The 21,617-nt window shown below is 42.6% G+C and overlaps 2 protein-coding genes across 5 annotated transcripts in view; one reads left to right on the plus strand and one right to left on the minus strand.

Annotated features, from left to right (window-relative positions):
- Positions 1 to 1,567: 1,567 nt before the first annotated feature.
- NDUFC1 (NADH:ubiquinone oxidoreductase subunit C1) lies at positions 1,568 to 4,276 on the minus strand. Of its 2 annotated transcripts, none has more exons than XM_074823684.1 (4): positions 4,153 to 4,276; positions 3,355 to 3,458; positions 2,478 to 2,560; positions 1,568 to 1,719 (listed from the first exon to the last, which is right to left on the minus strand). In XM_074823684.1, coding segments are annotated over exons 1-4 (249 nt in total). In that variant the 5' UTR covers positions 4,214 to 4,276; the 3' UTR covers positions 1,568 to 1,718. The 2 variants fall into 2 exon arrangements, with proteins under 2 accessions (XP_074679785.1, XP_074679786.1); XM_074823685.1 differs by having other exon boundaries at positions 2,474 to 2,560.
- A 392-nt stretch (positions 4,277 to 4,668) lies between these two features.
- Positions 4,669 to 21,617, plus strand: part of NAA15 (N-alpha-acetyltransferase 15, NatA auxiliary subunit) — a 41,208-nt gene continuing 24,259 nt past the window's right edge. Inside the window, exons 1-4 of one of the 3 annotated variants that reach the window (XR_012623196.1) lie at positions 4,669 to 5,039; positions 18,535 to 18,619; positions 19,519 to 19,623; positions 20,337 to 20,494. Coding sequence is in view for 2 of the 3 variants with exons in the window: in XM_074823686.1 (XP_074679787.1) it covers positions 4,986 to 5,039; positions 18,535 to 18,619; positions 19,519 to 19,623; positions 20,337 to 20,494 (402 nt within the window). In the remaining variant the exon portion in view is untranslated. The remainder of the gene's footprint in view (positions 5,040 to 18,534; positions 18,620 to 19,518; positions 19,624 to 20,336; positions 20,495 to 21,617) is intronic. The other 2 variants (XM_074823686.1, XM_074823687.1) reach the window with 2 other exon arrangements.

Raw genomic sequence — 21,617 nt, forward strand, 5'->3', positions numbered from 1 at the left:
CCCGCCGGGCCGGCGCACCTGGGCGCCGCAGCCGCAGGGGCCGAGGGGGAGCCGGGGCCGGGCCGGGGCTCGTCCGGGAGCGCCTTCCCGGAACGCTGCCGCGCCCCAGCTTCGGTGGGAAACGAAACACAGGCCCTGGGCCTCAGCGCTCAAACACTCGACAGGCCCAGAATGTCTTTTCCTCAGAAAGATCGCAGGGCTTGCATTTACCAAGGAGCGGGGGGAAGACGGTGAGGAACCTCTTACTGCTCTGCTAAAAGAGAAAGCTCTCCAAGAGTTGCCCTTCGCCATCATTTCATGGAAAAAAACCTCGAGAAACCATCTGAATTCACAGCAAAGGGCACTCAGGTGAAAGACGGGGACGGAGGAGCTCCATGCTGGTAGTAAAACACGTGAGGGAGTAAATCCCCCCGGTGGGATCCCGTTAGCTGGTGAAGTCACAGGCAGCTCAGGGTCAGAGCCGCGCAGCTGCCCTCCTCCTCCTCCTCCTCCCTATCGCCAGATGGTTGCTCTGTTCCTTGTCCCTTCCCTACACACAGCTCTGGTGGTCCCTCAGTGATTATTTAATGCCACATTCCACCGATTGTCCTGATCCCATTTTGCTGTCCTTTGTCCTTGACTGACCTTGATGCACAAAGCGAAGGTGTAAGCGTTCAGAAGGCAGCGCTGGTGCTAGACACCAACACCAGCTGTGCAGTCTCTCCTCCAAGGTTATGCACAGGTGGTTTTTTTTTAATTTTTGTTTCAGGCAGCAAGCAACTCCAAAAATTGGGAAGGCCTGTGTAATAGGCACTGAGGAAGGGTCAGATTCACAAGGTGCAGGTCAGTTAAACACTCTGAGATTCAACACCGAGCTTTTGTCCCCCCTTTCCAAAAACACAGAATACATTTCAACTTTGCATGCAGTAGCAAAAGCAAAGCAAGCTTCCCAGCAAGGAAAAAGAATCATAGAATCACCTAGGTTGGAAAGGACCTTGAAGATCATCTAGTCCAACCGTTAACCAAGAATAAAGACCCACACAGAAGCTAAAGGTTGGCCACCTCTGATTTTTGTTGTCCCTGACAAAGCTTCACTTTTGCTCTAAGGAAAGAAGAAAAACAAACAATCCAGACCACAAAGGACTAAACAAGAGCACTCAAGGAACTAGATCAAGCTTGGAAACAGATGTGCAGCTTAAATTACAGCATCTCTGCAGCACTAGGGTCAGGCTTTGAACACCCACCAGTCAAGACTGAGCTGAAAGCTGCTGCTTTGACATCTGACGTAGCAAATGCATATTACAGCATTTGTGCAGATTAATTTTATTAGGTTTCCCCATAAACCCCATTCTTATATTTGCTTATGGCTTATTTTATAAATTTAGCAATGAAAATGATGGCAGGGCAACAGTACACTTAACTTCTGGAATATCTGCTCAACCTTCTCTGAACTGATGTTTAATTTCCTAATATATATTCCAGAATAACAAAGAGAGTTTTGAAAATAACATTGATAAACTATGAAACAGAAATGCCACATCAATTTCAAGACAGCAGAATGAAATGTAAATGGCAAGAAAAGTCTTCATAAGCTTCTTCCAGACTTTGTAATTTATTTCACAATTCTACACATGAAATGTATGAACACAGAAGTATTTAGATACTTCACCCTTCTGCTGTGCTCATTTATTTGTAGCACAACTGGTGGTCGTGTTATTTCTTACTGAGCGTACTGTCAACCTAAGGAAGAGGGAAAAAAAAAATCTTAGCAACAAGAAAAATAGATATCATGAATGTGGTTAGAAACGTCTCACAACATACTGTATTTTTAGCTGGAGAGGAATATTTGTAGGAAAAGGAACCCCAGCACTACAAGTTTTTCTATACCTAGTATAAGCAATTCTTTCATGTAGCATATTAACTGCTCTGAGGCCACGATCCCCAATAGACCTTTTAGCTGGCACAAACATAAGTGTGTTTCACACTGAAAAAGACAGTAACCACATACAATTTGCATTATAATGCAAGTTTACAGGCATTGATTTGATATCATTCTTATGTGTAATATACAAGTGAAACTTAGAAAAATGTTTCCCACTGTAGACCTGTTAAAATAAGAAAAAAAGAGGCAAAGGTAAGTATTTTTAGTGACCTTGATCTGCTTGCCACTAAAGCACTTGTAAGGTATTCTCTTTGCAACCAAAATTTATTATAGGCACCCTAAGAGATGTGTTATTTTCCAAAAGTTTGTATGTCCAAGACAGAAAGCTGGCAGTGAATACGCACACAAATGAACAGATGAAAACGCAGATCAGTCAACTTATCACTTTAAAACTGGGAATGAGTTAGAAGAATAGCAAAAGCCAAGATGTTAAGTATTAAGGAAAACAATAAGGGAAGAAGATAAGTTAGTCCAATATCTTTATTGCTGACAGAAGTCAAAGATCTGCAGAATTTCTATGCAGCCAAGTCAAAAGCATCTGTATGTACATACTTACTATGAACATCCTGTACACTTATGTTGTCTCTCTGCTTTCCTTCTTTCATATTCCATTACATCCTCATTATGCTGCTTGAAAAGCTATAAAATGACAATATATGATAAACAGCTATACAATGTACAGCTGGAACCAGAAAACAAAGATTTCTACAGAATATAAAATTCCTATTATCAGAATGCAAACCAATACATAACTGGGACAATACAGAGTAAATTATCTGTAAATTATCAACAGTCATGTGAGGCATTTTTTCTACACCTTTCTCAAACGTTTTCTGCTGGCAGGTTGGGGGGAGGGCGTTTCTTACTGTCAATCAATCCACCACCACCCCAAAAATGGGGAAAACTCCAAAGGGAATCCACCCCACCCTGAAGAGTGTTGTCATCATGGAAGTGCTGCTTATCCTGCACATTTCTTTGTGAGACCTACTACACCCTGCTTGCTCTATCAACAGCGAGCCTGCAAGTTCTCTGAAACAGGGAACATCTTACATCTGCGTTTTGCTCAGGAAAACTGCATCTTAATCAACTGACTACTACTGAAAAGTGAGAAGAGAATGCATTAGTAGTCTGTTAAACACCACATTATTTAGGGATGTTCTTAATTATTTTTTTTTAAAGATCCACTGAGGAGAATAATGTTAAAGCCTTAAACCAACAGGCTTGAAGAATTAATTTTTCTGTTGTGGCTATTTTAAGTTTGCAACAGAGACAAGCTTATCAAGTTGTTCATTTTTATAATGAAAAGTGCAACATAGATTTGGGAAAAAAAACCTAATCAACATATCATGCTTCAATCTTGACACCTGCTATGACCATCCATTACCCCAATCAGCTAGTCATTGCCTTTAACAAAACCAAATGAAAACACTTACAAGAGCCCACAAGGCAGCAGTGGTGCTAAAAGCCAAGCCAACTCCAAACCAGTTTGGTTGGTCATAAGTATTTTTTTTTGCAACAAATGCAGAACGAGTAAAATCTAAAAAGGCAGAAGATCACAAATATGTTAATGTTTCTCAGGTTTAGACTACCAAGTCAATTACTGACACTCCCACAGTCAGTGGCAAAAAATACAAACCAACCACAGAAAACCCCAAATAAATCCAATTATCATGTGTAAGTGGTCCCTGTAACATTGTTATAGCTCACCCGTTTGTAGATATACTGCAGGATGCCCTCCTTGATCCGAGGGAGATGAGAGAGGGGATGGGGCACTGGCAAGTTCAAAGCAATGCCTTTTTTCCCTTTCCTCTGGCCACAAACCCCACACCCTACCGCATCTTTCGCTTGCGCCACTTCTTACTGTCCCTCACAGAAAGCTCCCATCCCCAGGCGTTCCCCACCTGCCCACCGCACCGAGGGCACCTTCCTGAGGGGGGTGGCACCACCGCCGCGGCACAAAAGCAGCATCAACTTAACATAAAAAAAAAAATATACGAATAAGAATCTTGCACTAAAAAAATAAAAATAGGAAAACTGCCACTACAGCTTGCTTTAATTGCAGCCACGAAGAGAGGCGCGCTCCAGCGGCGCTCGGGGTAGGGGACAGGCCTAAGGCAGCACCGCAGCCCCCTAACGCACGCCGCTCTCGGGACAGACACCGACAGACTCCTCCACACCTAAACCAAAACGGGTCCCACCCACCACCCCAAGCCGAGACGAACCCCGCTCACCGAGCCCCGGTGTTCCCGCCACCAGCCGCAACCGCCTGGCCACCCTCAGCGCCGCCGCCATCTTGTCACCTCGGCCTGGCTCCGCCCACAGGGCGGGGCCGCCCCGCCCCTCCCCCGGGCGCCGCGAGCGGACGCGCTCCGCCGCACGAGGCCTGGCGGGTCGGGCGCCCGCTGTGCCTTCCCGTCGCTCCCCAGCCCTCAGCCGCGTTTGCGGGCGGTACTGAGCGGCGCTCCCCGCCCCGCCGGCCGCCACAGCGGGCTGACCCGTCCTCTCCGCGCGCGGAACCGCCTCTGCAAGCCTGCTGCCCTCGCCACCCCCCGCTTCCCCCTTCAGCCCCCCCGCGGGGGCGGCAGCCCGAAGCACAGGCACGGGGGGGGCGCGGGCGGGGGCACCCAGGGACTCCTCCGCGAAGGGGGGCGGGAGGGTGCCCCGCCCCGCCCCGCCCGGCCCCGCACACCTGGCGGGGGCGGGGCCGGCGCGGGGTCGCAGCGCATGCGCAGAGGCCGCCGTGACCCGGCTGGGGAAGCCCTCGGCGGAGGCCATTTTGGCGGCGCCTCTCTCCGGCCTGCTCAGTTACCACGTGAGCCGCCGCCCGGGGCTCGGCGCGGCGCGGGGCAGCCCGGCGCGCAGACGGCGGCCGGGAGGTGCCGGGCCCGCGGCCGGCGGGAGCGCGGAGGTTTGAGGGCGGAGGGGGGGGTGGGGAGGCGGCGGTAGCAGTCAGACTCCGGCGGGGAGGCGCCCGGCGGCGGCGACCGAGCAGCGGGGACGGGACGCAGCCCACCTCCCCCCTCCCCGGAGCCCCTCGGCGGCGCCGGAGCTAGCGGCGGGGAGGATGCCGTCGGTGAGCCTGCCGCCCAAGGAGAACGCGCTCTTCAAGCGCATCCTGGTGAGTGGCGGAGGCGGGAGGCCCGGGCTCGGCCGCGGCGGGCCGCGGAGTGTCTGTGCAGGGCGGGGAGGGGGTGGCGGCGGCCCCTTGCCCCAGCTCACTCCCTGGGCTGGCGGGGAGCCGGAGCCCCGGCGCCGCCCCGTGGGCCCGGCGCCCTCGCCCCGTCCCTCGCGGCTCCCCGGGCGCCGGCTCCTTCCTGCCGGGGCAGGCCGGGCCGAGGGGCGTCTGTCACCCGCGCCCTGTCCCGCCGGGGCGCGGCCCACGCCGGGCCGGAGGAGCGCCGAGCGCAGCCGTGTCTCCCCGCCCGCCCGTCCGAGCCGGTGCCCGCTGCCGGGCAGAGCCGCGGGGCCGTGGCCGGGCCCGAGGGGCAGCCCCGTGCCCCAGCACTGGCCGCGGCGAAGCACTCCCGCCGCCCCGTGAAAATACCCCCGCGGCCTCTTCATTCATCGGCTTGCTGTCCGCAGCCGCTCTGCCGAGCCGTCCTCCCTTGCTTTTCCTTTTCCTGGTGTTTTTTTATAACTCAGATTTATGCCGTAGACAGTAACTAGATTTGTTGGTCGGTGAGGAAGATGGCTTTCAAAGGAGGAAGTGGAGGAGGATAAAGGTTCTGAAGTCTTTACGAAGTTTAACTTACAGCTAACTGCTGTTAAAAGTTTGACAGTCGATTTTTCTGGGTGGCAACCGGCCTATGGATGAAAGAAGCTGTGGTGGAATTTAGGCAATAAATCTGGCTTTTAGAATGATATTAAGACAGCATACAGTCCAAATACCACCAAAGTGTGCACAATTCAGTAACATCTGAAGGACCTTTTTTCAGCTTTGATGTGGTGTTGCAGGAGCCTTGTGTTTCTAAGGACTTGAAGTGAATTGAAAATGGCAGAATTATGTTAGTGAGCAACTTCAATGGATTTGTTTAGAAGACTCTGTTATCTGGGTCAAGCACTATATTATTTTCCCTCAAAAAGTCACTTTTGTCTAAAAATCTTTTGTCTTCCTTTAGAGAGGCTTAGACTACTATTTTGGATCCTTCCAGAGATCAGAAGATGAGTGCTGTAGTACTCTTGGAGTAACAGCACTCTTACAGATCTCTAAACTTCTGCCACTTAAATAGGGAGGATGTGTGTAATCCCCTGTCACTTATTTTTCCAAAATACGTTGTGAAAATGAAATAAATCTTTAGAACTAGAAATCCGTATGTACACACATGTCATCACGAGACACGCAACTTCAGTGAGGGTTAAGTAGATACAATGAACTGTAAAGCTGATTTCTACTCTGAAAGATTCAGTCCTGCTTGGGAGTTGGTACAGCCTTGTACGAAGTGTGACATTTTTGATGTGTTATGAGCTAGGAAAGTAGTAGCCTTCTTGCTCACTTGCCCATCTGCCTTTGCATTGAGAATGGCCTGTGTGGCTACAGGACAAACTGAATCAAGGAGCCTGTCTGTGTTTAGAACTGACTGGTTTGGTTTTGGGGGGTGTTTTTCTGGGCTGAGTGCATGGCTGTCTGAGTATTTGTGTGGAGGACAGGAACAAGGGAAGAGTAAGAGTTTCATTGGAGAAAATGCTGGCTCAGCACACATGAGTTGGATAAAGCTTCAAAATTTGGTTCAGGTCAGAAAAGAGAAAGATATGCTCCAGTCCAAGCAGATTTCTGTAGGCTGAAGCAATTTTAATTTTGTCCCTCTTTCTAAAGTGAAAATCTTTAATAAAAATAGATGAGTTTCAGGTGCTGGATTGGCTAAGAGTTACTGTGGCGTTTTGATGTTTTCCTGTATCTTACAGGGGCGAGCCTGTGACGTGTACTCTAGGATTAAGAATGCCTTATGATTAGGTGCTTTTGTAACATGTGGTGAATAGAAAAAGCTTGAAGCTGGTTTTCATCACACTGAAAATTTGACTAATGAACTTGTCTGCCTTGTTTTGGATAATGACCCTACTTTGTGAAGTTATGATTACGTGTTTGAGTTGTAGTGAGACACCTTTTAGGAAGTCCCATTTATCAGCGCAGGTCTGAAGAAACATTACTTCCTTACTCCTGTGCCTTCACTCCACCTCTCTCTTCCTGCAGCCTCTCCTTGGTCTACGCCTTCTTTTCAGGAGACTGTAACGCTTCATTATGCCGTATCCTCTACTACCTCTTCCTCTGGCCCACGGGTGGCTGAACAGCAGCAAGAGGAGCTTGAGCCTGCCTGGGCAGCTGGCTCCCCGAGGGACCTCTGAGCCCTTGGCCAGCTAACTAACGAGAGGTGGTCTGATTGTCTGGTCCTGGCTCTGCACATGCTGTCCCCTGGCCCAGGCAGGCCATGAGCTGCTCTGTTGAGCGTGTCTGGATGAGATTTTTTTCAGCAGATGCTTTGGGAACAAGCCCAAGCGGTATTGAAAGGATGCATTACCCTTCAAATAGATAATTACTGGTACGCAGGCTGTTTAAAGAAATACAGAATCATTCACATTCTGATTTTCATGGAGGTAGTAAACACAGGAGTTAAGCAGGTAATAGCCTTGTATTTTTCTAAGTGAAGCAAAAAAGCAAACTGATTTTGTGTGTCTTCTAAGTTCCTGAGGCCTCATTTCTTTGCCAGTTTTAAGAAGTATGCCTGTAACACAGAAGTTAAATGTTAAGGTCTACAGCAAGCTGCCTGGCTTTCTATAGCAAAAGTCAGTAATTAGCTTTCAGAGTTTGTTTTTTTTGTGTGGTTTTTTTTTGGTAGTAAACATCTTACATGATCAGTAAGTTTCTTTTGCATATGGATTTGCTCGCAAGCCAGCATTTCCACTTAACTGACAAATTCTGAGTTCAGAAGCCCGTGCACTTTGCCTTTGCATGTTGCAACACACTAACTAGACTAACCTATTCTAGTCACTTTACAGGTATGTGGAGGTTCTAATAGAAACATTTTTCCGTTTGAAAGGCATTTTACAGTTTAGTGTTCCTGTAGTACAAAGGGAAAGGGATCTACATGATTAGTTTGAATAAAAAACAACACCCACAGGATTATCGATCACCATTCTGCTTAAACTTGCACTTCCATTAAAAAGAAAGTTTCTAGCTTGTTCTTATAGTTTTAACTATTTGGTGTTAAGCCTGCAGGTAGATATTCCTGTTCTTCTGCTCAAAGGTTCTGTAGAATTTAGAAGAAAAGTGGATATCTACGTTTTTTCCTTTTTGTTTTTGATCCATTTGAACATTTAAAATTAATTGAGTACGTATCATTCTTTTGGGTGCACATAATCTCTAAGCAGTCCAGAGATTACTCAAGAAGAATTCAGGTGAAGGCAGAGGGAAGGGTAGAGTGGCAAACACAGGAGTCGAAAGAATGGAGAAGTCAACTTTTTGGTACCCAGAAGGCTGGATGCACTATGAAGTGATAGAAAGAGGAGTTTACTCCCCCCCCTTTTTTTTTTTTTCTTTCTTCCCTCCTCTTACTAGCAAGTATAAAACTAGTAGTTGTAGGAAGTAGGATTGACTGTTTGGGTTTTTTAAAATTAAATATAACTGATGAACATTCCTGGCATTTTGCCAAATTATCCGGACACTGTATCTGGTCAGGTACGATTCATCAAGTATGTTCAGTTCTGTTTCACAAATCCCGAAGGTAACATTCAATTAACTTTTGGGATGTAGAAGTTAAATATATTGAAAATGTATTGAAGAAATATTAAATATAAAACTATTAGAGGTGCCATATATTATGTGGAAGAGTTTTTCAGTTCCTTTAAGCAGCAGGGGGTGAGGTTCTTGGAGTCATGATGTTCTGTCATAGTAAGATGGTGCAAATACTTCTCACCATAGCTAGTGGGCTCAGCCTCTAGTTGAATATGGTTTGAGCAGGGGATAAAAGAGTCTCAAATATTTAAGAAGTGAAACATCTTTGTATTTTATGATGCAAACAAACAATTTAGGTGAGGAACTAAGTGCTTAGTTCAGGCCTTGTTTCAACAGTTTTACTGATTTGTAACTCTAGTACGTACTGTAGAAGTAGCATAGTGAAGAAGCAAGATGCCCTGTTGGTCTGGACTTGTGCCTGTTACATTGTATGCAGATGAGAGCTTCTCAGTTTGTTCAGGACTGGTGATTATCTGTGGTCTTCATGATATCTAGAGAGCCATACGTCCTTCATCTCTGTGTCAGTTACCTTGTGTGCTAGGCAGGCTTGATTAGGCATGGCCAGAAACTGTCCTCCAGTTGGGGCATTACAATAACCAAGGTGTCTGCTGCAAGAGAGAGGGGTTTGAATTTCACTTTTAGTTGGTCATTTCTATGGTAGCACTGCTGTGCTTGAGGGTATTTATCTTTGAACTGGTCTTCTTCCTTGCCATGCTGGCTTTGACAAGTGCTCTACCAAAAGATATAGGAACTTCCTGATGATAAAAAAGCCTATTGAACAGTGTCTCTTCAGTGTCTCCACTGTAAACATGCCAAGTCCCTCCTGCTGGGCCATCTTCCTGTTTCTTCATTCCAGAATCTGCTCCCTGTCCCTCTGCTTTCAAACCAGACAGACCTGTGCTTCTCCTTTGCGAATACTTTCACCAGCACCAGTTCTTTAAAAATAATGTTCTGGTGCTGACTTAAGGTTGCTGAGGTGGCAGACTTGGAAATCTCCTTTTAAGTGATCTTGATTCAAGATTAAAGACTTCATTTCCAGAATCTCACTTTTTGTCGCTAACCAAATAGATTAGCACATTTTGTATGCAATCATTGTTGCATTTTCATGACTGTACAGTAATCAAGTATGCTCACCACTGGAGTTTCACCACATACTATCTCATCTGAAACATGGAATTACTAACAAGGATTTTCCAGTATCTTGGCTGTTGAGATGTCAGTCACTTGTTTTTCCTTTGCCAAAAGGAATACCCCGCTTGCTTTGCCAAAAGTAGTAGGAAAAATTACATCTTGGTTGAAACATTGGAATGGAAGTAAGGAATAGGCCTGCTGCTTTAAGCAGAGTCACTGTTCTTATTTTTCAGAAATATTTCTCAAACTTGCTAAAGAAATTAATTACTGTTTAAGACTCTGGGATACCATGAAGGAATCACTTGAGCAAAACTGTTGTTACAAAGCCTGTTCACCAAATTAGGCCATTTGTTGTCACTGGGGCTGTCAGAAAAGATAGAAACAGGATTCCCTGCTGTAAATTTCTGAGGAGCAGCATGATTTTGTCCCTTACCTGTTTCAGTTATGAAGTAAAAGACTTATTAATAGAAACACATCCTAATTTCTTCACAGTTGTAAGATCATAGCCAGTCTTATGTTGTTACGGCCATAGATAGTCTTAGCTGAACCCAAAGTGGTTTTTGGAATGATCTGAAACTAATCTTATTTAGGGCAATGGACTTAATCCAGTTCATATGGTACTACTCTTTATTTTGGTTAGAAATTTAATGAAGTTGTGTTTATTTCTGTTTTTCAAACGTTTTCGTAATGAGTTGTTGCTGACTGCACTTTCTGGGCATCTCAAGTTTAAATCTCTTGTCCACAGCAGCACTGTCAATGCAACAAGAGCGGTGATAAGGAGTTACATCTTTTCTGATTTTGCTGATAAGGGATTTAGAGAAAATGAACAATTATTTAAAACTGCGGTCAATGGGACTTGTTACAAGGATTTCTGTTTACTTCTATGATACCACACAGTCAACTTAGCAAACCTTGTAATGTTGAAGAACAACTTTTCTTATCTTAGTAGCCACATTTAACTATTTCACAAGGGCTCAGTGCTACAAGACAACATCTTGCATACCTCAGAGCTAAAGGTGAAGAGTGATGTGGACATAATACATGGGTAGGAAATGTCAGTAGCCTCACCGTGTGTTTTGGGCTACATTGCAAGATACAGCTGAGTTGAAATGTCCTTGAAGTCCAGAACAACCTATTGAGTGGGCTCCTTTAGCCCCTTTCGTGCCATATCTTGGAATTTGAATGGATTTACTTAGTTGTTTCAGATGATCATTAAAAACCAAATATATCTTATGCATACCAGATCTTTTGTGAGGTACAGTCAGTTTCGTGCTAAATTCAGAGGTGAAGGCTGAACATAGGGGTTCTGGGGTAACAGTCAGAAGTCAGCTCATCTTAGTTGACATGGCCAAATCTATGGTAATTCTCCCCAAGGAGGAGAGTTTAAAGTAAGCAAGTAGTGGCCAACAGAGCTGGTGTTGAATAATGGATTTTTCAGCAAGAGTCTTGCTTCAGTGAGTGAGGGCATCTAGTTTTACTTCTGGAAGAGCTGTAACTATTTGTCAGCAACTGTTCCTAGCTGGATTTTGTCATACAGGAATGAGGCCAATTCAAAAGCATAGACATAGTATAGATTTTTTTTTTTTCCTGCCTCAGTATTAAATGAAGAGGTACACATATTTCTTATCTTCTTCCTAATTAATTTCAGTTTGAACTTGTTCTGTTCCTCTGGTTATATTCTACCAAGCAATGCTAGTTAGGAAGGTATCGGTCATTTCCAAAAAGTAAGGCAAGCTGTGCAGGAGGAGGATTTCTTAGTCTCTTAAATTAGGCAGCTGCTGAAGCTGTTCTTATACAGAACAGTTCTGTTCATTAACACCACAGAGCAATGGAAGAGGATGATTGCTTTCTATTTGACAGCAAAAAAATTATGCAAGTTTGCCCCAGAGTTTTTCAGCATTAACATCCTGTAAGGTCTGTGTGGGTTTTTTTTCAGTCCTTGGGTTTATACATCTTGTATTTGTCATGAAACTGAATTGGTGTGGTGGAAGCTTTTGCCTAGAGCTGTTGAGCTGTTTGATATGGTTAGTGCTCAAAAGACCCACTAATTCATGGTGAGTAGTTGCTTCTAATGCTTCCAGCTTTCAGAAGTTTCCTTACTACGTTTAGCTTGAATTAGTGCACCTTAGTGACTTGACCTGATCTAGTCTACTGGGAGAGAGAGTAGCTGTGCTGGAAAACAGCCTTGAGCGGCACAGCACTTGGACTTCCTATCTTTTAAGTTGCTGCATCTGAACGATGCTGGAAGAAATAGATAGCATCTGAGCGGCAGACATGCATATCATGCATTGTAAGCGCACACCTTAGCTAACGCTAAGGCCGAGTATGCTAACACTTTCTGATGCCAAAGCTCTTACGGCATTGAGGTTGCCAACACTGCTATGTGATGCCGCAAGTGTACGTGTTCATGGCTGCTACTGGGAGAAACTGCAGAGTCCCTTAAGGAGCATGTTGCTGTAGTTGAAAGGGTTTGTCCACCTTGGTTCTGCTCAAGCCTGACAAACCCTTGGGAAAGAGGGTAGCAGAGTGTCAAACCCCTAAATTGTTCTGGCAGAGCAGCCCATTCTCCATCATGCTTTTTCCTGGGGACTTTGAGATGCAAGTTAAAAGTGTACCTGTGCCCACGTGTAGATCAGTTGTCCTATCTGGTAACTCTTGTATATGGTGGGGAATAGTCTGCAATATATTGCCTCTTACGGTGACGTGGGCTATGTCACCTGCTGAGGAAGAGGCTGAGTACAGTGGACTAGCAATGAGAAGTTAAGTTTGCGTCTCCACCGTCTCTTGGGGCTGAATCCAATTATGGTACTCATTCAGTGAAGAAAATCATATTCTTTGGCTAGTTCGTCATAGCATTAGCTAAATTAGGATGCTTGCTTTGATGGAGTTATCATTAGTGAGAAGTGATTTCCTGTGGGGTTTTTAGTGGTGCTTTTGGTTTGGGGTTTTTTTCCTTCTTTTTAAGTACTCAAGTTTGCATTTGTTATAATTAGATTATTTTGCAGAGATGAGAGTTTAAAATTGGTGTTAAGTTGGAGTTAGAAGTGTGACCTGGAAAAATATATAATCTTAGAAGAGAAAACAGTTAAAAGTTCTTCATACTGTTTTTTGCTGAATTCTGTCTTTTTAATAGAAATTGCACGCTATTGGTTTGTTATTGTTCCAGTTCAAAGGGCATAACGATTGGGAATGTGACCCCATCCCACATACCTGAGTCTGCTATACCTTTTTTTACTCTCACCCCACTCTTTCTTATAACCAGCTGTGCGGGTCCAAGTAAGAATAAAAAGAAAGCAGTCAATAACACCGCAGTGCTCCCGTTTGTGAGCTTGGGTACCTTCTTTGCTTTGGTACTTATTCTTGAGGAAAAAACCTGTAGTTTTGCATGCTTCCAATAAGAAGACAAAAGGCAGCTGCTTCTTCATCTTCTCTTGTGACCATCTTCGGCTTGCTCATGAGACACTTCTGGGTCAGCTGCAAAATCCAGCCTGGATGGACTCTTAGACTTCATTTTACTACTGCAAAGTGGTTTTAACACTCTCTTCAATCAGCTAGACTGGACATACACATCTTCTCAAGTGTGCCTGCTAGAAAGGTTGTTTTCTGCCTTCTGTGTTGTGAGCTAGGTGATTCTTTGCTTAGGTTGAGCTGTCCTGCCTGGTGACAGTGTAGATTCACTGTGCTATGAAGCTTCTAGTAAGACCCATTGTAACTCCTGACGTTATACTGAGTTAGAGCTGTTGTTAACTATTGATGTTACTGAACATACATGACACTTTAATCTGTGGTGTAGTGATTATGAAATGTCTTAAAAATAGCAAATTTAAGTTGGGATGGCTATTAAATTATTTAGTTATTAAATGTTTGCAGGACATGAAGACTGCTTTGTCTTCTGGATTTACACTTCTAGAAGTGAATGTGTGCAAAATATTTCATGTCTAATGGCAGAGTCTGGTTTGCCATGTGCTGTGTATTTGATGGTGAGATACACACCTGCATGTCAAAATGCTGCACTTGACTATTATCCTTGCTTTTTAGTTGGAAACATATGTACTTAACCATTAAAATCTCTATTTTGAGAGGGAAGGAATATGTCAGAGGTGCCATGTGCTGCCTGCTTACAGGTAGCAGACAGCCTACTTCTGTATGTTTCAAACTTAACAGCTGTGAAATTTCTAAAATACACTTGTGAAAATGTATTTGTTTATGTAATGTGTAAAGAAAACAATACTGAATTAAGTTTGGATAAAACTCATCTCTGTGCTGTTGGCAGCAGCCCATAGGAATGCAGCCAGTAGCATGGCCCTTGTGTATAACCTTGTGGGTAACTGACATGAAGTTCCTTAGGAATCCAAGTGGGTCTTACGCGCTAGCTGTAGGTTTGATAACAAGGTTTGGAAGTAGATGCGCTAGAGAGGGAAGATTCAAAACTGGAGAACTGGGCCAAGGGGGGAACAAACTCCATCTAGCAGTTAGCTGTCTAGATGTAGGTAAGCTGTAAATAGTGAAGTCTTTTTCACCTTCCTTTGTGGCAGCCATCAAGGAAGAAATGTGGAGGAATTCATTCACACTTGGCAAGCTGAGCCATGTGTATGTATGTGTAAGATACCTGCTGGCCAAAGACTGATTCTGCACAGATGCCCTAATACAGTTTAGGGATCTGAATGTGAGAATGCGAGCCCTTCTTTCACTTCGAATTTGGGATTCTAGAGAATATGGGCTGCTCTGTTCCTTATAATTCCTCTGTCAGTCTCTCTAGTAATCACCATGCATTCAAATCCATTGAATAAATATTTGATGGTGGGGGAGCAGTGCAAATGCAAATTCTCTCCTACCTGCTATGGTCTTGCATGATTTTGAAGGAGTCGTACTCTGTCTGCCTCATACTATTAATTCTTTGCAGAATTGTATTAAAGGAGGTGCTGTTTCCTTGCTATAAATATAGAAAATGAGTTAAAGGGTATAAAAAGAATCTTGGTGCGTTTGGAGTAGGCTGTAATTCTGGCCACAGCATGTATAGAAAAGCTTGTTATATATCTTAAAAGATCTGGTAACTTATTAAAGGAAAAGCTTTGAAGGGCATCAAATATGTAATAGAGATTCAGTGCTGGTGGAGAGTCAGATTCTTTTCTTTTAAAGCATTAGCCTTAACCTTTTTAGAAGTTTAGCTTTTATGTTTTCTCATTGCATGATGCCACAAGCCATAGCTGGAGCACTTGTCTGTCAAGCATCACAAGCAGGCTCTAACTGCTGGCTTCGGAAGTGTATATGTGCAGGGGTTTAGCTTATAGGAGGCAACTGTGCTCTTTTAGTGGTCTCTGAAGCAGAGAAGTATGTTACTTCTGCAGAACAGCTGTGCCAGAGTGTAAGGGTCGGAGGCCTGGGCATGACTACTACAATCTATTAATCTGGGAGGAAACAAACTACCCAGGTGAAGACCATTTCTGCTTCCAGAAAGCCTGTATCTTTATGTCCCAAGAATGCTTGAAATGTCACTGTTCCTGATTCTGTGATTGATTTATCTTTTTTATTACTGTTTTTTTCCCTCCTCTTACTCAGAAAGTACTGACTCCCTTAAGGATTCTGTCTCCCAGGCTGTGTATTACTCATGCTCATCTTTCCTTGTATTATTATTCTTGTTCTTCCTTTCCCCTTCAATATTTACTGTCTCCTTTTTCTTGAAAGATTTTTCTTTCATTTTCCTGTTCCTTGAAGCCGCAGATTCACTAAGGTTTGTACCAGCCATAGTGGCATATGCTGCATTCCTGACTTCCTTCTCTCGTTCACACCTTTATTTAAGCTTGTTAGTCTGTAACCTCTTTGGAGAAGGAGATAAGTATATGTACAGCTTCAAGTAATGGAATCTCAGTGACGCTGTTGGACCCACTTTGATGAAACAATCTCCTTTTCCGAAGAAGGATGAAACATGACCTGGATTTAATTTGTTCCCTTTCTTCCACTGTCAAAACATACAACATATACATAGAATACGTATGTAGAATAAAGAAATGCATAAATGGCACAATTTGAAATGTTTCCGTTAACAGAATAGGCTTGAAGTATTAATGTGAAAGGTTGGAGAAATTGTATATAGGAAATCACTCCAACTTGTATTGGTCTAGAAACACCTGAAAAAGGAGACCTGTGATAGTTCACTGGGGGATATATGCAGCTATGGACAGTTTTTCATTTGCTACTTCAGGTGATAGAAGTAAATGATCAGTTCCTGATAATGCATTGGTCCTATCCAGAGTTTTCTGGGATGACAGGAACCTTTCTGTAGAACACAAGTGGATATAAGCTCAGAAATTTGTCCTCCCTGCAACCTAAAGGGAGAATTTGTTACAATCCTCAGTGAGTTTTACTCTGTTATAAAGTATCTTGCATCATAAGTTCTGTATTACTCGGAGAACAATCTATGTGGAAATATTTCCTGTCTCTAGCATGTATACCATATTGGCTGACTTTCCTTAAACTTCAAGGTGAAAGACTGGTTGTTAAGAGTATGTAAAATGGAACTGTTTAGAGATAAGATTTCATGTTCATAGCCAGCATCTGAGCAGCAATGCTTAAAGGCAAATTGAGAAACCCCAGAGTTCCCCTCCTGCTTGTGACAGTCCCTTAGTTACACTGGAGATGCATTCTTAAGTTCCTGTGGCTGCACCACTTTTGTGACAGGTTTTGCCGCTTTCACACCTACCTAGGTGGGAGCAAATGGCAGCTCTACTTTCAGGGAGGAGGCCTGGGCGGTAACTTTCATGACTGATGATTTCAATTTAAAAAAAAAAAAAAGGCTTGATCCTGTTGTGTTGTCACCTGTAAGCTGTCTGTCAGCTCTGACCAGCGGTTCATTAAAGTGACTCAGCCGGCTACTTGAAAGCAGGTAATGACTAAAAGGTGTAAATAATAACCAGTCAAGTTTAATAAAAAAGACGCCTATACAGATTTCCTCTTACCTAACGCTTAATCTTCCTTTGCTAAGTGGTTGCCCAGCTAACTCTTCCTGTCCTTGGAGACAGAGGGAGTTGTCTTTTGGAAGTGTTCAAAGTCAAGGTTGGACAGGGCTTTGAGCAACCGTGATGTAGTGAAAGATGTCTCTGCTCATGTGCCATTGGACTAAATGATCGTTGAAGGTCCCTTCCAATCCATACCATTTTATCATTTTTTGGTTGCCACATTCCTCTTTGAGTCCATCTTGCTTTGGATGCTCTCTTTGAGCATCATCGTTCTCCTCCTCCTCCTCCTCTTTCCCATGATTCCTTTTTGCCAAATGGTGATAGGATAGGGGGAGCAAGATCCTTGGTTTGTGATGCCTCTTGCTCTTCAGCCTTGATATTTCAGCCATATGACTTTAGTACCTAGAAAATAATACATCCACTTTGTGGTATGCTGGTTTTTTACACCTTTGAAGTTTATTATTGGTAGTTCCATTTGTGCTTTGGAAGAGAAAACCTGTCACTGAACAGCACCTTTCATGATGTAAAAGCAATGTAAAGCAGAGAAGTTGAGGGAGATATGCCATCTTCTTTTTTTAAGCATTTCAGTAGCATTCATGTAACTCTTTTTAAAATTTTATTTTTAGAACTTTCTGCTTGATGGGAAGACCTGTTGGGTCTGCCTCTCCTAACTTTTTTTGATGGGAGTGCTTAGAGGACAAATGGTGTCCATATGTGCTTATGACTGCTCTTGCATAGTTAATTTGGAGCAGCACCAGGAAAGGTGGAATCCCGAACAACAGCTTATTTAGAAGGACTTGAAAACGTGTCGGCTGTACCCAATTTTACACTCCCATCAGCCATTCTGCCACCAGAACTGGTCAACTAGAGTCAGTGAGACCCTGTTAAGAATGACTTACTAGTTACCGTAGGATTTGTGTCTGTGCTAAAGCAACATGTGTGTCTTCACTCTTGTACTGAAGTTGGGGCATTGGTATTACAGTAAAACGAAGCCTAAGAAATTCCTAGCATTTGCTTAACTGACTTAAAGTGTATGAATTGGTGTTTACAACGTTACTTCCTCCTTTGGCTTCTGTTTAAAGACTAGCACAGAGAGTGGATTGACAGAAGTAAAATACTAAAACTGGTTTTAAAAGTTCATGCTGTGTGCCATTTTGCATTGCAGTTGCCTTGCATAATGAAATGAGACTTGAAACAGAAGCAAATCATTAGAGTTGGATTTAATAAAACTGTAGAGGAATGTTTTAATTTCCAGTATGGCAAGATAATGTTAGTATATGCCAGTTTTGAAAGTTTGGATGCATATGAGATACATGTGGTATTCAAATTGATCATAAGAGGTTGCTTTCAGAGGCAGTTTAAGCGAAGTTCCAATGATTTAATTTTCTTCCCTGTCTGTATGGTGGTTGGAGGTTGTCTTGTGGTGTTTCTGTGACAGGTAATTGAGCCAAAGTGAGTTGAATGCTTACCATGTTAGGACATCAGGTTTGTTTTTATGTTAAAGGAAAGTTGAATCTCTGTAGGCACTTAAGCTTGCTGTGGTATCTTACCTGAGAAATTGCTGTATGATAGTATGTCTTCAGTTATACATTTAAATACATGTTCTTACTAACTAATATACACTATTTTACCTGGTGATGGAAAGAATTTTTAATCACAGGAAGCTCATAAAACAGCATTCATTAAAATACTAGTACATTTTCCAAAAACCCTAGTTGCACTGATGCTTAATTTTGGGGGTGCAGAAATACTTTCATTCTAAATTTTTGGAATAAATGTACTCTGTTCTTCTTCAACAGAGGTGTTACGAACATAAGCAGTATAGAAATGGGCTGAAGTTCTGTAAACAGATCCTTTCTAACCCAAAGTTTGCAGAACATGGAGGTAAGTTTTCAAATGGCATGTGCTCTTTTTTCCCCCTATACTTGAGGATAGAGTAATAATTTGTAAGTTCTATATTTATAGCCCATAAAGCAGTAAGAGTGTCCAGAAGCCTGCACCATGTTAAGCACTTACTGTTGGTAAAATTTGTCATTTTAAAGACGGGTCTTACCAATAGTCCGTAGTCATAGCTCGCCATTCTTTTTGTGCTGCAAGTTCATTCATTATAGCATGGTGCAAGTTTCTTGATACAAGTATGTATTGCTTAAATCACTTTTCAGGGGAAATTGTTATTCCCTCACGTAGAAGTGAAAGACAGAAGGAAGAGACTGAATATTGTTCAGCACTGCATGTCCCTCAGTTCTGTGGTCTGCTACTTTTTCTGAAGGAATAGTCTTATAGCAAAAGAGGAAAAAGGTGTTTGTCCCTTGCTGAATTTTCAACTGGTTCTTAATACTGAGTTGAGAGTTTCCTTCCACTGTCCAGAAATGTGGTTTTTTTTTTTTCCTTTGCCAACTATTTTGGCACGGTTGGCTATGTGGAAGTCTTGATGTTGTGAATAAATACCTCAGTAGTTATAAAACTCCCTTTACAGTAAAAAAAAAAAAAATCTCTCTCCAAAATGTTTGTAGAGCAGACAGTTTTTAGTGCCTTTAAAATAAAACGCTGCTTCACTTTTTGGTGCAAGTAATTCATGAAGTAAATTGTCGTGTGTGATATACTTAAGTGAATAATCTTCCAGTATAGTTTTCCATGTAAAAAAAAAAGGATGCAAAATCTCGATGCTGATAACTGAGTCTAAATTTACATTTATACTATATTTAGAGTTGCTATATTAAGCTTAAAAACCTATGAAAATGAGTAACTGATACTTACTGAATCTTAATTTTTTTTTTTTTTAGAAACCTTGGCAATGAAAGGACTAACATTAAACTGTCTAGGGAAGAAAGAGGAAGCGTATGAACTTGTGCGTAGAGGCCTAAGGAATGACTTGAAGAGTCATGTCTGTATCCTTTCTGAAACAGGGCTTTCACTTATGAATGGAAAAGGTTTATTTCTACAACTACTTGATATGTAGAATTGCAACAAAAGCCAGAACCGTTAGGCTTCAAACTGGAAGTTCAGAATTTCAAATTTTGTGTCCAATACGTGAGAATATTTTGTCTGAGCTATCCAAAGGGCAGATGCTTTGCAGCTATCCCTGCAGTCGCAGTTAGCTCAAATATTATCCTGGCTTGCATTGTATAATTTTTTTTATCATTAAGCTGCAGCTCTAAACCTGTGGTGGGCTGAACTAGGCCTTTAAGTGTGTGATTTGCTTTAAAAACATTAGTAGTTGCCATTACATTGATAAGGACTCATCATAAACTTAGAATGCAGGAAGTGGAAGCACTTCAGTTGCCTAATATAAGCCCTTACTCAAAAATGTGTTTGAGTAAGCCTTATAGTTTTTTCAGAGCTCATATTACTTTATTCCCCTGGTACATGAAAAGTACAGTTTACAGCATATTATATGCACCCTGTACATATAATTGACAAACAGTTCTCCATCTTCAGTTTGCCAGCAGTTTCTTTGTACAGCTGAGGAAAAGAATTGTAATAACGTTACTGCCTGTTTATAGGACAACTTGAGAGCTTTTTACCAACTGTTCTGTCACTGCCAAATTCAGTAGTTTTCTACCTGCTCAAATTCAATAGAATCCTTAACAGAGTTTTTCAGGTTGGCATGTTTATGGCCTTCTTCAGAGGTCAGACAAGAAGTATGACGAAGCTATCAAATGTTATAGAAATGCACTGAAATGGGACAAAGACAATCTTCAAATCTTGAGAGATCTTTCTCTGCTACAGATTCAAATGAGGGATCTTGAAGGTTACAGGGTAAGTATACATACTGCATTTATTATCAGCTTCCAGGGAACTGCAGCAAAGGTAGCCAGTTGTTTAATGACACTTTAAAAAAATACACGGAGTTAGATCCAAAGTGTTAAAACTATGTGCTACTCAGTAGTTTATGAAAGTAAAAGCAGATGTGCTACTGAGCAATTTCTATAAAGTATACAGATTTAATGGCATATTAAATGATTCTTTTTCAGCTGACTGCAGAATTGTTTGCCTTTTTTTTTTTTTAATGCTGTGTTATCCAGCTGTAGACAATACCCTATCTTTTTATTATTTTCTTGGAAGGATTCCTGCAGGTAAAAGGTGATGTGTTCAGATGATGACTGTTATTTGTACAAAGGAGTTTCTATTTTTTAATAACTTTTTACCATATACCCTCCTTCTTTAAATCAGTGGCCACCAGTATTCTTTTGGCAGTGGGTAACAATACAAAGCAAGCAGTATGCTGCATGAAACATCATATTTTGCTTCCCGGCCATCCTGGGCATTCGTGACAGCTCCTTTGAGTCCAAATGTTTCCTTACATTTCCTGTGAGCTGTAAGACTGTGGATCAGAATTCTTGAGTATTCCTCTCCTTTCTTGATTTAATACTCAAACTGTTTAGATTACAGTCTTGTTTTCTTCTGTTTATTTTGTAGTAAAGCTGAATGCAGTTTGGTAACTGGAATTAGAACCCTCTTTCTGCCTGTTGCTGCAGCACCCAGTTATTTGCTGCCTTGGGTCAGTTGTCTGTATTTGCCATGTGAGATGTTGTTTCATGCTAACCAGCCATTTTGAGGTGGTAGTGTCATGGCTGTGATACTTAAAGAAAAATACAAACTTCCTGTTGACTTCTCTATAAGTGCTACTCCTACTGTAGTTTGTTTTTTTTTTTCCCCCTGTAATCTTGAATTGCGAGCTGATGTCTAGCTTGCCAATACCTTTATTTCTTAAAAAGTAGCAGCTTCTGTTTAGCATGCATATTGCAGAGATGTTTACATGGTTTGAGCGAAGTTGTAGTTGCTGCCCGTGATCAGTGTGTGGCTCACTTAGGATTAGACAGAACAATGACTATAGAAGAACTTGTTTGTTTTGTACTGTGCCATCCAGGGAAAGTTGACA

This window comes from Strix aluco, chromosome 4 (genome assembly GCF_031877795.1).
Source record: "Strix aluco isolate bStrAlu1 chromosome 4, bStrAlu1.hap1, whole genome shotgun sequence".
In the NCBI taxonomy this organism is placed as follows: domain Eukaryota; kingdom Metazoa; phylum Chordata; class Aves; order Strigiformes; family Strigidae; genus Strix; species Strix aluco.